General features: G+C 67.2%; 2 protein-coding genes across 3 annotated transcripts in view; one reads left to right on the forward strand and one right to left on the reverse strand.

Moving 5' to 3' along the window:
* Nucleotides 1–4,623, forward strand: C35H6orf136 (chromosome 35 C6orf136 homolog). The gene is made up of 6 exons (XM_066986609.1): nt 1–376; nt 1,397–1,710; nt 3,149–3,237; nt 3,361–3,561; nt 4,217–4,286; nt 4,385–4,623. The coding sequence occupies exons 1-6, from the start codon at nt 1–3 to the stop codon at nt 4,586–4,588; spliced, it is 1,254 nt and encodes a 417-aa protein (XP_066842710.1). The 3' UTR covers nt 4,589–4,623.
* DHX16 (DEAH-box helicase 16) overlaps nt 4,618–18,631 on the reverse strand; it is a 23,757-nt gene continuing 9,743 nt past the window's right edge. For both annotated transcript variants that reach the window (XM_066986663.1, XM_066986662.1), the window contains exons 10-20: nt 18,112–18,322; nt 16,360–16,458; nt 14,771–14,923; nt 13,647–13,787; nt 12,272–12,434; nt 11,310–11,428; nt 10,974–11,041; nt 10,090–10,252; nt 7,856–8,017; nt 5,705–5,878; nt 4,618–4,908 (exon numbers count right to left, since the gene is read on the reverse strand). In XM_066986663.1, coding sequence (XP_066842764.1) covers nt 4,780–4,908; nt 5,705–5,878; nt 7,856–8,017; nt 10,090–10,252; nt 10,974–11,041; nt 11,310–11,428; nt 12,272–12,434; nt 13,647–13,787; nt 14,771–14,923; nt 16,360–16,458; nt 18,112–18,322 — 1,582 coding nt within the window. In that variant the 3' untranslated portion in view covers nt 4,618–4,779. The remainder of the gene's footprint in view (nt 4,909–5,704; nt 5,879–7,855; nt 8,018–10,089; nt 10,253–10,973; nt 11,042–11,309; nt 11,429–12,271; nt 12,435–13,646; nt 13,788–14,770; nt 14,924–16,359; nt 16,459–18,111; nt 18,323–18,631) is intronic.

The following is an 18,631-nucleotide window of genomic DNA, read 5'->3' on the forward strand; positions in this document are numbered from 1 at the left end:
ATGAGCCCCACCGCGCATGCGCGCCTCCCCCCCTCCCTCCCCCCGCCTCCCTCCCACCGCGCATGCGCCCCCACCCTCCCCTCCCGGTCACCTTCCGGAGCCTCCCGCCGCTTTCGCCGCGCCTGCGGCGTGTGCGCGCCGCCCCCCCCCCGCCCCACCGGCGGCGCATGCGCGCCGGGCCCCGGCGGCGCCGCGCATGCGCAGGCCGCTCGCCGGCTGGCTGAGGAGAGGCGAGGGGGGCAGCGGGGCGGTTCCGCCAATGTTCCGGCACGGCCCCGCCGCCGCCGGCCTCCGCCTCCTGCCCGCCTGGCCCGGGGCCGCCGCCTCCTGGGCCGGGCCGGGCCCCCAGCGCCGCCGTTACCGGGCCAGGCCGCAGGTGAGGGCGGCGGTGGGGGCGGGGCGGCGGAAATGGTGGGGCCGCGAGGGGGGCGGGGCTATGCAAATGGAGCGCGGGGGTGGGCGTGGTTATGTAAATGCGGCGGGGTGTGGGCGGGGTTATGCAAATAGGGGGTCGGGGAGGGGGGGGCTGTGGGGTGGTGTGTATGGGGAGCGGGGGCGGGGTTATGCAAATGAGGCGGGGAATGGGGCGGGGCTATGGAAATGAGGGGGCGGGGCTGAGCGTGAGGAGGGGTCCGGCTGAGGGCCCTGTGGGGCGGTTCTGGACCCCATAGGGCAGCCCCAGCCCCCTGTGGGTCAGCCCCCCCCCGCTATGGGGCAGCCCCACACCCTCCTATAGGGCCACCCCACACCCCGCTATAGGGCCGCCCCCCACCCTCCTATAGGGCAGCCCCACACCGTGCTATAGGGCAGCCCCACACCGTGCTATAGGGCAGCCCCACACCCTCCTATAGGGCAGCCCCATATCCCCCCCTGCTATGGGGCAGCCCCACACCCCCATGGTGCAGCCCCACACCCTGCTATAGGGCAGCCCCATACCCCTCCCCTGCCATGGGGCAGCCCCACACCTCCACGGTGCGGCCCCACACCCTGCTATGGGGCAGCCCCCACCCCCATGGCGTATCCCCACCTTGCTATGGGGCAGCCCCCCACACCCTGCTATAGGGCAGCCCCACACCCCCATGGTGCATCCCCCCACCCCACTATAGGGCAGCCCCCCACCCCTATGGCGTATCCCCACCCTGCTATAGGGCAGCCCCACATCCCACTTTAGGGCAACCCCATACCCCCATGGTGCAGCCCCACACCCCACTATGGGGCAGCCCTACACCCCCGTGGTGCAGTCCCACACCCCTATGGGGCCGCCCCACACCCCCATGGTGCATCCCCCCACCCTCCTATGGGGCAGCCCCCCACCCTCCTATAGAGCAACCCCAAACCTTCTGTGGGGCCGCCCCCCACCCCGCTACGGGGCCGCCCCACACCCCGCGTCCCGCAGGACCCTCAGCCGGGCCGAGGCCGCTGCTCGCTGCTCCCGCTCCTTCCCCCTCCGCCACCGCCGCTGCCGCCGCCTCCTCCGCCGCCCCCCCGGGCGCCCCCGGGCTCCCCCGGCCCGTTCCCCCGCCGCCCCCCGGCTCCCCGAAACCCGGACCCCGATCCCGATCCCACCGGAGGGAACCGTCCTCGACGCCGCTGCCGTCCTCCTGCTTCGAGCCCCCCGAACCCCGCGCCTCGCCCCCGGCGGCCCCCCAGGCCCCCCCGCCCGGCATGGAGCAGCACCTGGCCCTCATGCACCAGAAGCTGCGGCACGAGGTAAAAGCTCAGCAGGCGACCCCAAAAGGCGCCCCGAAAGTGTGTCGTGTGTCCCCGCCCCCACCAACGGTTGCGGGGTTTGGGGGGCTCCGGGCCTGGGCGCTGGGGGGGGGGGGGGGCGTAAAGGGGGTGGGGTGGTTTTGGGGTGGGTTTGGGGTGCTGGGTGTACCCATAAAGGGGGCGGGGTGGTTCTGGGGTGGTTTTGGGGTGGGTTTGGGGTCCTGGGTGCCCCTATAAAGGGCATGGGTTGGGTTTGGGGTGGTTTTGGGTGCCCCTATAAAGGGGGTGGGGTGGTTTTGGGGTGGTTTTGGGGTGGTTTTGGGGTCCTGGGTGTCCCCATAAAGGGACTGGAGTGGTTTTGGGGTGGTTCTGGGGTCCTGGCTGCCCCTATAAAGGGGTGGGGGTGGTTTCTTGGATGGTTTTGGGGTCCTGAGTGCCCCCATAAAGGGGGTGGGGTGGGGTTTTGGGGTCCAGCGAGGTGGGTGACGAGGCTGGGGGAATCCCCAGTGCTTTTGGGGCCGGTTTGGGGTTTCGGTTGTGGGTTGGGGCCGCACGGGGAGGGCAGTGACGGGGTTTGGGGTCCGGCCCTTGGGCGCTTGTCCCCTGTCGATGACACCAGGGTGGCCTCGGGGCTCTGTCCCCGTCCCCTTTTCCTGTCCCCGTCCCCTTTTCCTGTCCCCGTCCCCTTTTCCTGTCCCCGTCCCTTTTCCTGTCCCCGTCCCCTTTTCCTGTCCCCGTCCCCCTTTTCCTGTCCCCATTCCTTTTCCTGTCCCCGTCGCCCATTTCCTGTCCCCTTCCCATTTCCTGTCCCCGTCCCCTCTTTTCCTGTCCCCGTCCCCCATTTCCTGTCCCCGTCCCCCATTTCCTGTCCCCCGTCCCCTTTTCCTGTCCCCGTCCCCTTTTCCTGTCCCCGTCCCCCTTTTCCTGTCCCCGTCGCCCATTTCCTGTCCCCGTCGCCCATTTCCTGTCCCCTTCCCATTTCCTGTCCCCTTCCCATTTCCTGTCCCCGTCCCCCATTTCCTGTCCCCGTCCCCCATTTCCTGTCCCCGTCCCCCATTTCCTGTCCCCGTCCCCATTTCCTGTCCCCGTCCCCTTTTCCTGTCCCCCTCCCCTTTTCCTGTCCCCGTCCCCTTTTCCTGTCCCCCTCCCCCTTTTCCTGTCCCCGTCCCCTGTCCCCGTCCCCATTTCCTGTCCCCGTCCCCTTTTCCTGTCCCCCTCCCCTTTTCCTGTCCCCCTCCCCTTTTCCTGTTCCCGTCCCCATTTCCTGTCCCCATTTCCTGTCCCCCTCCCCATTTCCTGTCCCCCTCCCCATTTCCTGTCCCCTCCCCTTTTCCTGTCCCCGTCCCCTTTTCCTGTTCCCGTCCCCTTTTCCTGTCCCCTTTTCCTGTCCCCCTCCCCTTTTCCTGTCCCCGTCCCCTCTTTTCCCGTCCCCCCCCAGCTCCCCAACTTCTTCCTCAAGATCCCCGACTACGCCCTCTACTCCCCGGACGTCGGGTTCGTCAACCGCCCCCTGCGCCTCCGCACGCGGTGAGGACCCCCAAAACCCCCCCGAAACCCCCCCCAAAACCCCCCAAACCCCATCTCCGCGGGGGCCCGCCGACTCCCTCCGGGGAAGCGAGGTGACGTCCCCGCGTCCCCGCGTCCCCGCAGGGGCCGGGCCATGTACCAGGTGGCCGTGGCCCTTTGCCGCGCCGCCGCCTGGGGCTACTTCGCCAGCCTGCGCCTGGAGGTGCTGGCCCTCACCCAGCACCCCGAGGACTGGAGCATCCGCGCCCGCTGGCGCCTCACGGGGCTGCCCTTCCACCTCTGCCTGCTGCGCTTCTACCGCCGCGACAAGCGCGAGCTGCTGCGGTCAGCACCCCGCTGTCCCCTCTTGTCCCCCATTGTCCCCTTTTGTCCCCTTCTCCTCCTCTTTTGGCCCCCTCTCGTCCCCTTTTGGCCCCCTCTCCTCCCCTTTTGGCCCCTCTCGTCCCCGTTTGTCCCCTTTTGCCCCCCTTTCGTCCCCTCCCGGCACCCTTGGTCGTCGCCGCAGCCCTCGGGGGGGGGGGGGGTTTAGCGCCGTGTCCCCTCGGCCGTTGTCACCGCGTCCCCGTTGTCACCGCGTCCCCGCTGCCACCGCAGACCCGACAGCCCCAGGACCGCGGCCCCGCTCCCCCCCATGTTCCCTCTCCCCCCATGTCCCCTCTGCCACCGAGGTCCCCACCCCTGTCCCCCCTTGTCCTGCAGCTCCCTGCCCCCCTGTCCCCAAATCTTGTCCCCACACCCCATTGTCCCCAAACCCCATTGTCCCCAAACCCCATTGTCCCCACACGCCCCCCCTCCCCGTCCCCACCGCTCCCCGGGTCGGGCTCCCAGCCCCGCGTCCCCAAATCCCTGTCACTTCCCAGGGTGGGATCCCAACCCCCTGTCCCCAACGTCCCCATGTCCCCAACATCCCCCTCAACGCCCCCACGTCCCCAACGTCCCCCCCGTGTCCCCGCATCGTCCCCGTGTCCCCCCCCCCCAGGTCCTACGACGCCTTCTCCACCTTCTTCCTCGACTCCCACGGCCTCATCCGCTGCCACCACGTGGACAAGGTAAGGGAGGGGACCCCAGGGGACACGAGGGGACATCGCCGGGCCCCTCCTGCCCCTCCCAAACCCCCCCCTTTTTTTTTTTTTTGACCCCCCCCCAGCTGATGCCGGCCCCCCCGGCCGTGTCCGAGGCCAAGAAGCTGCTGGTGGCGGCGGCGGCGGTGGCGGCGGCGGCGGGGCTGGCCGAACCGGGGACGGGGCCGGCGCTGCGCCTCGCCCTCAAGCCCCGGGACCCCCGGGACCCCCGGGGGCTGCATGAAACCACCCCCCTTTCCCCCCCGGGACTCCCCCCCCCCATAACTTAATGTACAGAATAAAAAAGAAATCTATGGGATCGTTTCCCCGAGGGGCGCTGCGGAGGCGACCCCAAGAGCCTTTTTGTCACCCAAAGCTGCGTTCGGGACACTCGGGGTCCCCCGGGACGTCCCCGCGCCCCACCCCGTGTCCTCAAAGCCCCCAGGGACGTCCCCGCGTCCCCTCCCCGCGCCCCCGGGGCTCAGCCCAGCTCCTCCCGGCTCTTGCCCACTTTTTTGGGCATCTTGCGGGCGCCGGCGTCCTCCAGCTCCTTGGCCTGGTAGTAGTGCGGGGCCACCTCCAGCAGCCAGGCGCTGTCGATCTCGATCACCTGGGGACAGGGACGAGGACGGGAGGGGGACAGGCAGGGTCACCGGGGGGTCCCCGGTGCTGCCCCGGGTCCCTAAAACCCCAAAAGTGCCACCCCCGTCCCCGTCCCACCGCCCTCCTCGTCCCCGTACCCCGTGCGGTTATCCCCGTGGGCCATGCCGTTATCCCCGTAACCGCACCCCTCAGCCCACCGCGGTGTCCCCAGCCTTGTCTCCTTTATGTCCCCATGTCCCTAAAACCCCACAGTGCCACCCCGTCCCCGTCCCACCGCCCTCCTCGTCCCCATAACCATGTTATCCCCGTACCTGTGCCGTTATCCCCATACCCGTGCGGTTATCCCCATAACCACACCCCTCAGCCCACCGCGGTGTCCCCAGCCCCATCCCCTTTTGTCCCCATGTCCCTAAAACCCCAAAGTGCCACCCCATCCCCGTCCCACCACCTTCCTTGTCCCCATAACCATGTGGTCATCCCCATAACCGTGCGGTTATCCTGTACCCGTGCCATTATCCCCGTAACCGTGCCGTTAGCCCCGTAACCATGCGGGTATCACCGTAACCGCACCCCGCAGCCCACCGCAGTGTCCCCAGCCCCGTCCCCTTTATGTCCCCATGTCCCTAAAACCCCAAAATGCCACCCCATCCCCATCCCACCGCCCTCCTCGTCCCCATAACCATACGGTTATCCCCGTACCCATGCCGTTAGCCCCGTACCCGTGCGGTTATCCCCGTAACCGCACCCCTCGGCCCACCGCGGTGTCCCCAGCCCCGTCCCCTTTTTGTCCCCGCGGCCCCCACCTGCCGCATGAACTCCTTGGTGGTGAAGACGAGCTCGTGGTAGAGCACCCAGCGGGGCTGCTCCTCGAAGAGGGAGCTGTTGGGGTGCACGAACACCGTCTGCTGGTGCTTCACCGTCCGGTAGCCGCCCCGCGTCAGCCGCGCCGTGTGGTAGAAGAAGCCGGCGGTGATGGCCTGGGGAGGGGGGGAATGGGGGGGGGCATTACGGGGGGGGGAATGGGGGGGTCCCGAGGGGGGAAATGGGGGTCCTGGGGGAGCCAGGAGGGGGGAAATGGGGGCCTGAGGGGGAAAATGTGGGTCCTGGGGGGGAAACGGAGGCCTGAGGGGGGAAATGGGGGTCCTGGGGGGGGAAATGGGGTCCTGGGGGGGGAAATGGGGTCCTGGGGGAGCCAGGAGGGAGGAAATGGGGTCTTGGGGGGAAAATGGGGTCCCAGGGGGGAAAATGGGGGTCCTGAGGGGGGAAATGGGGTCCCGGGTGGGAAATGGGCGCCCTGGGGAGGGGAAATGGGGATCCTGGGGGACCCAGGAGGGGGAAATGGGGGTCCTGGGGGGGGACCCAGGACGGGGGAAACGGGGGTCCCAAAGGGAGAAATGGGGTCATGGAGGGGGAAATGGGGTCCTGGGGAGGGAAATGGGGGTCCTGGAGGGGAAATGGGGTCCTGGGGGACCCAAGAGGGGAGAAATGGGGGTCCCAAGGGGGGAAATGGGGTCATGGGGGACCAAGGAGTAGGGTAACGGGGGTCCCAAGGGGGGAAATGGGGGTCCTGGGGGAGCCAGGAGGGGGGAAATATGGGTCCCGAGGGGGAAAATGGGGTCTTGGGGCTGAAAGTGGGGTCCTAGGGGGAGAAATAGGGGTCCTGAGGGGGGAAATGGGGGCATTTGGGGGGAAATGAGGTTCCCAAAGGGGGAAATGGGGGTCCCGGGGGAGCCAGGAGGGCGGAAATTGGGGTCCCGAGGGGAGAAATGGGCGTCCTGGGGAGGGGGAATGGGGGTCCTTGGCGGGGGAAATGGGGTCCTTGGGGGGGAAATGGGGGGTCCCAAGGGGGAAATGGAGGTCCCGAGTGGGGAAATGGGGTCCTAGGGGGAAAAATAGGGGTCCTGAGGGGGGAAATGGGGGCGTTTGGGGGGAAATGAGGTTCCCAAAGGGGGAAATGGGGTCCTGGGGGGACCCAGGAGGGGGGAAATGGGGGTCCCGAGGGGGGAAAGGGGGGTCCTGAGGGACCCAGGAGGGGGGAAACAGGGGCCCCAAAGGGTCCCTGGAGGGGAAATAGGGGCCCAAGAGTGTCCCTGGAGGGGAAATGAGGGGGTTCCTGGGGGGATCTCAGAGGGTCCCAGGAGGGGAAATGGGACCCCGAAGGGGGAAATGTGGGCCCTAAAAAACTCCAAGGGGAATTCGGGGTCCTGGAGGGGGGCTCCCAAAGGGTCCTGGGGAGACCCGGGGGTCCCTGGGTGGGGTTTTCGGGGTCTTTGGGTGGGTTTTTTGGGGTCCCTGGGTGTGGTCTTTGGAGTCCCTGGGTGGGGTTTTTGGGGTCCCGGAGTAGGTTTTTGGAGTCCCTCGGTGGGTTTTTGAGGTCCCTCAGTGGGGTTTTGGGGTCTTTGGGTGGGTTTTTGGGATCCCTGGGTGGGGATTTTGGGGTCCCTCTGTAGGTTTTTGGAGTCCCTCGGTGGGGTTTTGGGGTCACTCGGTGGGGTTTTGGAGTCCCTGGGTGGGTTTTTGGGATCCCTGGGTGGGGTTTTGGGGGGTCCCTGAGTAGGTTTTCTGGAGTCCCCTGCTGGGTTTTTGGGGTCCCTCAGTGGGTTTTGGGGTCTCTGGGTGGGTTTTTTGGGGGTCCCTGGGTGGGGTCTTTGGAGTCCCAGGGTGGGGTTTTGGGGGTCCCTTGATGGGGTTTTTGGGGTCCCTGGGTGGGGTTTCGGGGTCCCTGGGTGGGGTTTTTGGGGTCCCTCGATGGGGTTTTTGGGGTCCCTGGGTGGTTTTTTTTGGGGGGGGGGGTCCTTCAATGAGTTTTTTGGGGTCCCTGGGTGGGTTTTTGGGGTCCCTCGGTGGGGTTTTGGGATCCCTGGGTGGGGTTTTTGGGGTCTCTGCCTGTTTTTTTTTTGGGTGGGTGGATCCCTGGGTTGTTTTTTTTTTTGGGGGGGGGGTTGCGGGGGCACCTTGCGGACAGGGACGAGGTCTCCGGCGCAGGAGGAGGGGGCGATCTCGACGCGCTCCATCAGCCCCTCCAGCTGCTCCCGCACGTCCCGCGCCCGCCGCAGCGACCGCGCCTGCACGAAGTGCTCGTAGCACCACTGCACCGAGTGCCCGCTCGCCACCCACTGCGGGGACACGGGGACACGGAGAGGGACATGGGGACAATAAGGGACATGGGGACAATAAGGGACACGGGGACGTGGGGACATGGGGACAGGGAGAGGGACACAGGGACAATAAGGGACATGGGGACACGGGGACGTGGGGACAGGGAGAGGGACACGGGGACAGTAAGGGACACAGGGACATGGGGACATGGGGACAGGGAGAGGGACATGGGGACAGGGAGAGGGACATGGGGACAGGGAGAGGGACATGGGGACAATAAGGGACACGGGGGCATGGGGACAGGGAGAGGGACATGGGGACACGGGGACAGCAGGGGACACAAGGACATGGGGACAGGGAGAGGGACATGGGGACAATAAGGGACATGGGGACAATAAGGGACACGGGGACGTGGGGACATGGGGACAGGGAGAGGGACACGGGGACAATAAGGGACATGGGGACACGGGGACGTGGGGACAGGGAGAGGGACACGGGGACAGTAAGGGACACAGGGACATGGGGACATGGGGACAGGGAGAGGGACATGGGGACAGGGAGAGGGACATGGGGACAATAAGGGACACGGGGACATGGGGACAGGGAGAGGGACATGGGGACATGGGGACAATAAGGGACATGGGGACATGGGGACAGCAGGGGACACAGGGACATGGGGACAGGGAGAGGGACATGAGGACAGGGACATGGGGACAATAAGGGACGTGGGGACATGGGGACAGGGAGAGGGACATGGGGACAATAAGGGACATGGGGACACGGGGACGTGGGGACATGGGGACAGGGAGAGGGACATGGGGACAATAAGGGACATGGGGACATGGGGACAGGGAGAGGGACATGGGGACAATAAGGGACACGGGGGCATGGGGACAGGGAGAGGGACACGGGGACAACAAGGGACAGGGGGACACGGGGACAGCAGGGGACAGCAGGGGAGACAGGGACAAGGGGACAAGGGGATGGGGACGTGGGGACAGCAGGGGGAACGGGGACACGAAGGAGATGGGGACATGGGACACGGGGACACAGGAGGGGACAAAGACAGGACAGGTCAGAACCTGGACCTGGATCCCCCAGGCCACCCCAAACACCCGTCCCCACGTCCCCAGGACAGCCCATTCCCCCCACCTGTGTCCCCAAGGTGTCCCCAAGTGACCCCAGAGTGTCCCCAAGCATCCCCGGTGTCCCCAAAGTGTCCCCAGAGCATCCCTAAAGTGTCCCCAAAACATCCCCAGTGTCCCAAAGTGTCCCCAAGGCATCCCCAAGCATCCTAAAGTGTCTCCAAACATCCCCAAAGCATCCCCAGTGTCCCCACAGTGTCCCCAAGCGTCTCCAAAGTGTCCCCAAGCGTCCCCAAGCATCCTCAAAGCGTCCCAAAGCATCCCCAGTGTCCCCAAAGTGTCCCCAAGTGTCCTCAAAGCACCTCCAGTGTCCCCAAAGCATTCCAAAGCATCCCCAGTGTCCCCAAGCAACCCCCAAGCAACCCCAAGTGTCCCCAAGTGTCCCCAAAGTGTCCCCAAGCATCCTCAAAGCGTCCCAAAGCATCCCCAGTGTCCCCAGCCGTCCCCAAAGCATTCCCAAAGTGTCCCCAAGCAACCCCAAAGTGTCCCCAAACAGCCCCCAAGCACCTCCAGTGTCCCCCAAAGTATCCCCAAACATCCCCAAACATCCCCAAAACGTCCCCAACGTGTCCCTAAAGTGTCCCCAAGTGTCCTCAAAGCATCTCCAGTGTCCCCAAAGCATCCCAAAGCATTCCCAAAGTGTCCCCAAACATCCCCCAAGCACCTCCAGTGTCCCCCAAAGTATCCCCAAACATCCCCAAAACGTCCCCAACGTGTCCCCAAAGTGTCCCCAAGTGTCCCCAAAGCATCTCCAGTGTCCCCAAAGCATCTCCAGTGTCCCCAAAGCATCCCAAAGCATTCCCAAAGTGTCCCCAAGCAACCCCGAAATGTCCCCAAACAACCCCCAAGCACCTCCAGTGTCCCCCAAAGTATCCCCAAAGTGTCCCCAACATGTCCCCAACGTGTCCCCAAGCGTCCCCAACCGTCCCCCAGCCCCGCCGTGCCTGGTTGTAGACGTTGAGCAGCACGAGGTGGTCCCCGCCGGGCACGTGGAAGCCGACGCGGGCGCTGTCGGCGTGCAGCACCTTGTCCTTGGGCCGGTAGAAGACGGCGTTGTTCACCGACAGCATGGCCGCCACCGTCAGCACCTCCTCCGTGCACCCGTACCTGCGCGGGGACGGCAGCGGGGCGCCTTGGGGACAGCCCCGGGGCACCTCGGGGACAGGCCCGGGGCGCCCCGTGGTGTGGGGATGGCACCGGGGCACCTTGGGGACAGTCCTGGGGCACCCCATGGTGTGGGGACGGCACCATGGCACCTTGGGGAAAGGCCTGGGGCACCCCATGGCGTGAGGATGGCACCGTGGCACCTTGGGGACAGTCCCGGGGCACCCCGTGGTGTGGGGATGGCACCGTGGCACCTTGGGGACAGGCCCAGGGCACCTTGGGGACAGCCCCGGGGCACCCCGTGGTGTGGGGATGGCACCGGGGCACCTTGGGGACAGTCCCGGGGCACCTCGGGGACAGCCCCGGGGCACCCCGTGGCGTGGGGATGGCACCGGGGCACCCTAGGGATGGCCCCGGGGCACCCATGGGGACAGTACGGGATGGGGATGTCACCGAGGGGATGTCACCAAGGGGATGGGGACACCGAAGGGTTGGGGACACCGAGGGGTTGGGGACACCGAGGGGTTGGGGATGTCACCAAGAGGACGGGGACACCATCAAGGGGATGGGGATGTCACCAAGAGGACATCACCGAGGGGACGGGGACACCCACGGTGGGGCCAGGGGTGACATCGGGGCACCGGGACACCCAGGGGACACCCGGGGGACACCCAGGGGACACCAGGGGACAGGGGACACCCAGAGGACACCAGGGGACACTCACTGCTCCGAGGCCAGGATCATCTTGGCCAGCATGGGCTCCACGGGCAGCTCCGCCATGCGCCGGCCCAGCTGGGGACAGCGCGGGGACACCGTCAGGGGACCAGTGCTCCCAGTAACCCCGCCCCAGTGCTCCCAGTAACCCTGCCCCGGCGCCCCCAGTTCCTCCCAGTGCTCCCGGTACCGTGGTGAGCTCACCCACAGGATCCAACACCACCACCCCACTCCCTCCCAGTGCTCCCAGTACCAACGCGACCCCACCCACAGGGTCCAGCCCCACCACCCCAGTCCCCCCTGGTGCCCCCCAGTCCCTCCCAGTCCCTCCCAGTGCTCCCAGTACCGTGGTGAGCTCGCCCAGGTGGTTGAGGGCGCCCAGGGCGTAGAGCTGCTCCAGCGCCAGCACCAGCGTCTCGTGGGGCGGCGGGTCCAGGAAGTCGAAGTGGATCAGGTCGTTGATGCCTGGGGACGGGGACGTCACCCGCCGCTACCCCGGGGGGATGTCCCCACCCCAAAACGTCCCCCGTGTTCCTCAGGCCCTGCCCCGAGGTCCGTCCTGTCCCCAAATGTCCCCAAATGTGCCCTAAAAGTGCCCAAGATGTCCCGAACGCCCCCCGAGATGCCTCCTAAGATGCCCCAAAGCCCCCTGAGATGCCCCAAAGCCCCCCGAGATGCCTCCTAAAATACCCTAATGGCCCCAAAGATGCCCCAAAGCCCCCTGAGATGCCCCAAAGCCCCCTGAGATGCCTCCTGAGACACCCTGATGGCCTCTAGGATGCCCCAAAGCCCCCCTGAGATGCCACCTGAGATACCCTAATGGCCCTTAGGATACCCCAAAGCCCCCCTAGATGCCTCTTAGGACACCCTGATGTCCCCTAGGGTGCCCCAAAGCCCCCCTTAGATGCCTCCTGAGATGCCCCAAAGCCCCCCTAGATGCCTCCTGAGACCCCATGATGGCCTCTAGGATGCCCTAAAGCCCCCTGAGATGCCCCAAAGCCCCCCGAGATGCCTCCTGAGATACCCTAATGGCCCTTAGGATACCCCAAAGCCCCGAGATGCCCCAAAGCCCCCCGAGATGCCTCCTAAGACACCTTGATGGCCCTTAGGATACCCCAAAGCCCCCCTAGATGCCTCCTGAGACACCCTAATGGCCCTTAGGATGCCCCAAAGCCCCCCTAGATGCCTCCTAGGACACCCTGACGCCCCCTAAGATGCCCCAAAGCCCCCTGAGATGCTCCAAACGCCCCCCAAGGACGTCCCTCCGGGTCCCCGGCCTCCCGACCCACCCCCATCCCCGGGTCTCACCGAGGCTCTTGAGCAGCAGGACGAGGGCGCCCAGGTCGGCGCGCTGGATTTCGGGCACCGGCGTCTCCTCCAGCTCATGCTGGAAGGCCCAGGCCGTGTAGAGGCGGAAACATTTCCCCGGGGCCACCCGGCCCGCCCGGCCCGCCCGCTGGTTCGCCGAGGCCTGCGGGCACCGGCACCTGGCGTCACCCACGGGGGACGTGGGGACACGGGGAGGGACATGGGGACACCAGGGGACAGGGGACACCAGGGGACAGGGGACACCAGGGGCAGGGGACACGGGGATGTAAGGATATAGGGTCTACGGGGTGTGGGGACGTGGGGATATAAGGATGTGGGGACATGGGGACTAGGATGTGGGGACATTGGGGACGTGGGGACGTGGGGACCAAGGGATGTGGGGACATGGGGACCACGGAATGTGGGGACGTGGGGACACAGGGACCTGGGGACACAGGGACCTGGGGACATGGGGACACAGGGATGCAAGGACATGGGGACACGGGGACCAAGGAAAGTGGGGACACTGGGACCAAAGGATGTGGGGACATGGGGACCTAAGGACCTGGGGACATGGGGACTAAGAGATACGGGGACACTGGGGACGTGGGGACCAAGGGGATGTGGGGACATGAGGATATAAGGACCTGGGGACAGGGGGACCAAGGGACAGGGGGACCTGGACACCAAGGGATTTGGGGACAGGAGGACCTGGGCACCAAGTGACACGGTGACACGGTGCCGTATGGCTCTGGGACACGGGGACAACGGGACGGGGACCATGGGGACATGGGGACGGGATCCGTGGGGACACGAGGACGAAGGCCATAGGGAAACGGGGACGGGATCCATGGGGACAAAGAGACAGGGTCCATGGGGACATGGGGACGGGGTCCGTGGGGACACGAGGACGAAGGCCATAGGGAAATGGGGATGGGGCCATGGGGCCATGGGGACCGGGGCCATGGGGACACGAGGACGAGGTCCATGGGGAAATGGGGACGAGGTCCATGGGGAAATGGGGACAGGGACCATGGGGACACGAGGACAGGGTCTGTGGGGACACGGGGATGAGGTCCATGGGGACACAAGGATGAGGTCCATGGGGACACAGGGACGGGGACCATGGGGACACGAGGACAAGGTCCCTGGGGACACAAAGACGAGGTCCATGGGGAAATGGGGATGAGGTCTGTGGGGACAAAGGGACGAGGTCCATGGGGACACGAGGACAAGGTCCATGGGGAAATGGGGACGAGGTCTGTGGGGACAAAGGGACGGGGTCCATGGGGAAACGGGGACGGGGACCATGGGGACACGGGGACAGGGGCCATGGGGCCACGGGGCCGGGGGCCGGGGGGCCACGGGGCCGTACCCGGGAGCAGGGGGTGACGACGAGGGACTCCATGCCGGTGCGGGCGCTGTAGCTCTTCTGCTTGCAGAAGCCGGGGTCCAGCACGTAGACGATGCCGTCGATGGTCACCGACGTCTCCGCGATGTTGGTGGCCACCACCACCTGGGGGCGGGGACCTCGTGGGACACGCCCCCCCCGCCCCCACCCCCTTCTGCCCCGCCCGGGGCACGCCCTGCTAAGCCCCGCCCCCTTGAGCCCACCCAGACCTACCCCGGGAGCCCCACCCCCGTGCCCCGCCCTCTTAAGCCCCACCTCCATCGACTCCACCCCCTTGGACCCCACCCTATTAGGCTCCACCCCCTCCGATCTCCACCCTATTAGGCTCCACCCCCCTCTGACCCCACCCTATTAGGCTCCACCCCTTTACTACCACCCAATCAGGCCCTGCCCCATTAAGCCCCTCCCCCTTAAGCCCCACCCAAACCCCATCAGCTCCACCCCCTTAAGCTCCACCCCCTTAGACCCCACCCTATTAGGCTCCACCCCCCAATCAGACCCCACCCCATTAAGTCCCACCCCTCGGGCTCCGCCCTAATAGACCCCACCCTGTTAGGCTCCACCCCTCCAACCCCGCCCTATTAGGCTCCACCCCCTTAGACCCCACCCCCTTAGACCCCACCCTAGTAGGCTCCACCTCCCTCAGACCCCACCCTAATAGGCTCCACCCCTTAATCAGACCCCACCCTCTTAGGCTCCACCCCCTCGGACCCCACCCCATTAGGCTCCACCCCCTAATCAAACCCCACCCAATTAAGCCCCGCCCCTCCGACCACACCCTATCAGACCCCACCTCCCTCAGACCCCACCCTATTAGGCTCCACCCCCTCCGACCACACCCTATTAGACTCCACCCCCTAACCAGACCCCACCCTATTAGGCTCCACCCCCTCCGACCCCACCCCATTAGGCCCCACCCCCTCGAACCCCACCCCATTAGACCCCGCCCCCTCGCACCCCACCCCGTTAGGCTCCACCCCCTCCTACCCAGCCCTCCCAGGCCCCGCCCCCTCCCAGGCCCCGCCCCCTCCCGAGGCCCCGCCCCTTCCCGAGGCCCCGCCCCCCCCTCTTAAAGGGGCGGCGCGCACCTTGCGGGCTCCGGGCGGGGTGGGTTCGAAGATGCGCGCCTGCATGTCGGAGGGGAGGTTGGCGTAGATGGGCAGCACCAGCAGCTCGGCCAGCTTGGAGCCCAGGCGGCGGCAGCGCTCCTGCAGCAGCTCCACGCACGCCTCGATCTCCTCCTGCCGCGGGGGACAGCCCCGGGGGGCGTCAGGGACAGCGGGGGGGCGCGGGGACACTCAGGGACAGCGGGGGCACCGGGGGCACGGGGACATCGGGGACATGGGGACACTCGGGGACATCGGGGGCGCGGGGACGCTTGGGGACGTCAGGGACATCAGGGGCACGGGGATGCTCAGGGATGTCGGGGGCATGGGGACATCGGGGACATGGGGACACTCGGGGACATCAGGGGCATGGGGACACTCGGGGACAGCAGGGGCATGGGGACACTCGGGGACAGCAGGGGCACCAGGGGCACGGGGACATCGGGGGCACCAGGGGCATGGGGACACTCAGGGACATCAGGGACACCAGAGGCACAGGGACATAAGGGACACCGGGGGCACGGGGACATCAGGGACAGCGGGGGCACGGGGACACTCGGGGACATCAGGGACACCGGGGGCACGGGGACGCTCGGGGACACCGGGGGCATGGGGACACTCAGGGGCATGGGGACATGGGGACACTCGGGGACATCAGGGGCATGAGGACACTCGGGGACAGCAGGGGCACCAGGGGCACGGGGACATCGGGGGCACCAGGAACACCAGGGGCACGGGGACATCAAGGACACCGGGGGCACGGGGACATCAGGGACACCGGGGGCACGGGGACACTCGGGGATGTCGGGGGCATGGGGACACTCGGGGACACCGGGGACACTCAGGGATGTCGGGGACATGGGGACACTCGGGGACATCAGGGACACCAGGGGCATGGGGACACTGGGGACATGGGGACACTTGGGGACATCGGGGGCATGGGGACACTCGGGGACATCAGGGAGACGGGGGGCACCAGGGGCATGGGGACATCAGGGACATGGGGACACTTGGGGACATTGGGGGCATGGGGACACCTGGATGGACAGGGGCACCGTGGTGATGGGGACACCTAGGGGACATCAGGGACACCAGGGGCACGGGGACACCTGGACATATGGGGACACCATGGACACGAGGAGGATGGGGACACCGAGGGGACACCAGGGGCATGGGGACACTCGGGGACAGCGGGGACACCAGGAGGATGGGGACACCTGGATGGACGGGGACACCATGGACACAGGGAGGACCGGGGACACCCGTGGTGATGGGGACACCCAGGGGACACCCCGGGGACATCAGGGACGCCGGGGACACCCAGGGGACATTCAGGGACATCAGGGACGCTGGGGGCACGGGGACGCTTGGGGACACTGGCGGCACCCAGGTGACACCAGGGACACGAGGGCGGCACGGACGGCGCGGACGCAGCGCGGCGGCAGGGGGGTGACACCGGCCGCCCCCTCCCACACGCCACCGAGGTCGTCCCCGGGGGGCTGGGGTGACGGGGGGGGGGGAGGGGACCCCCAGGGGGGTGACACGGGGGGTGACACGGGGGTGGCACCCACCTGGCCGGTGAGGAAGACGAGGATGTCCCCGGGGGGCTGGGTGACGTGGATCTGCAGCACCGACACCACGCACGCCTCCAGGTAGTCGGCCTCGGGCGCCTGCGGGGGGGGACACGGGGGAGGGGGACACGGGGGTGGGGACACGGAGGGGGGGACACGGGGGGTGGGGACATCAGCACCCGGTGTCCCCGAGTCCCTCTGTCCCCTCCCTGAGGTGGCGTCCCCCCGTCCCTCAGCGCCACGCCTTCTCTGGGCCCCGTGGCGACCCCACGGCGCCTGGCGTCCCTGTGTCCCCCCGTGTCCCCCCCGTGTCCCCCCAGTGTCCCCCCCGTGTTCCCCCCGTGTCCCCATATCCCCCCCCGGTCCCCTTGTCCCCACATCCCCCCTGTCCCCCAATGTCCCCGTGTCCCCTCGTCTCCCCATGTCCCCCTGTCCCCCTGATGTCCCCCCACGCCCCCGTGTCCCCCAATGTCCCCGTGTCCCCCAATGTCCCCCTGGGTCCCATAATGTCCTCGTGTCCCCAGTGTCCACGTGTCCCCATGTCCCCCAATGTCCCTTTGTCCCCCAGTGTTCCCAGGTCCCCCCATGTCCCCGTGTCCCCATGTCCCCATCTCCCCCGTGTCCCCGTGTCCCCCAACGCCCCCAACATCCCCGTGTCCCCCAACATCCCCCTGTCCCCATCCCTGTCCCCATGTCCCCCTGTGTCCATGTCCCCCAACGCCCCCAACGTCCCCGTGTCCCCCAACGCCCCCATGTCCCCCAATGTCCCCATGTCCCCCAATGTCCCCATGTCCCTGTGTTCCCGAACACCCCCAACGTCCCCATGTCCCCCAATGTCCCCAACGTCCCCGAACGTCCCCATGTCCCCCAATGTCCCCCCGTGTCCCCCAATGTCCCCCAACATCCCCAACGTCCCCATGTCCCCCAACATCACTATGTCCCCATGTCCCCCAACGGCCCCAACATCCCTGTGTCCCCCAATGTCCCCGTGTCCCCATGTCCCCCAGTGTCCCCATTTCCCCCCGTGTCCCCATCTCCCCATCTCCCCCCGTGTCCCTGTGTCCCCCAATGCCCCCAATGTCCCCCATCGTCCCCAACATCCCCGTGTCCCCCAATGTCCCCGTGTCGCCATGTCCCCGTGTCCCCCAATGTCCCCGTGTCCCCATGTCCCCGTGTCCCCCAGTGTCCCCATCTCCCCCCGTGTCCCCGTGTCCCCCAATGCCCCCAACGTCCCCGTGTCCCTCAACGTCCCTGTGTCCCCATGTCCCCATCTCCCCCCATGTCCCCCTGTCCCCGTGTCCCCCAACGCCCCCAACGTCCCTGTGTCCCCCAATGTCCCCGTGTCCCCCAACACCCCCAACATCCCCATGTCCCCTATCGTCCCCATGTCCCCGTGTCCCCGTATCCCCCCATGTCCCCATGTCCCCCAACGCCCCCAACATCCCCATGTCCCCCCATGTCCCTGTGTCCCCAACGTCCCCGTGTCCCCCAGTGTCCCCATCTCCCCCTGTGTCCCCATCTCCCCCTGTGTCTCCGTGTTCCCCAACGCCCCCAAGGTCCCCATGTCCCCCAATGTCCCCATGTTCCCATCTCCCCCCATGTCCCCCAACATCCCCATGTCCCCCCGTGTCCCTGTGTCCCCAACGTCCCCGTGTCCCCCAATGTCCCTGTGTCCCCATGACCCCCAACATCCCCATGTCCCCCAACGTCCCCGTGTCCCCCCGTCCCCCCGGGTCCCCCCCCGCGCCCCACCTTGGTGTAGTAGATGTCGACGGGGAAGCGCCGCCCGGGGATGCGGAAGACGGGCGCGTGGTCGAAGAAGGCGGAGAAGCGCTGCGTGTCCAGCGTGGCCGAGGCCACCAGCACCTTCAGCTGCGGCCGGAACCGCGCGATGTCCTTGATCAGCCCGAACAGCACGTCCGTGTGCAGCGTGCGCTCGTGCGCCTCGTCCACCATGATCACGCTGCCGGGGGGGGACGCGGGGGGACAGGGGGGGACACGGGGGGACATGGGGGGACATGGGGGGACATGGGGACACAGGGGGATACAGGGACACGGGGGGACATGGGGACACGGGGGGACATGGGGACACGGGGGGACATGGGGACATAGGGGGACATGGGGACATGGGGACACGGGGGAATATGGGGGGACATGGGGGGGTACGGGGTCACGGGGGGATACAGGGGACACGGGGACATGGGGGAACATGGGGACACGGGGGGACAAGAGGACATCGGGGGAGATGGGGACACGGGAGGACATGGGGATG

This window comes from Anser cygnoides, chromosome 35 (assembly GCF_040182565.1).
Source record: "Anser cygnoides isolate HZ-2024a breed goose chromosome 35, Taihu_goose_T2T_genome, whole genome shotgun sequence".
NCBI classification, from domain to species: domain Eukaryota; kingdom Metazoa; phylum Chordata; class Aves; order Anseriformes; family Anatidae; genus Anser; species Anser cygnoides.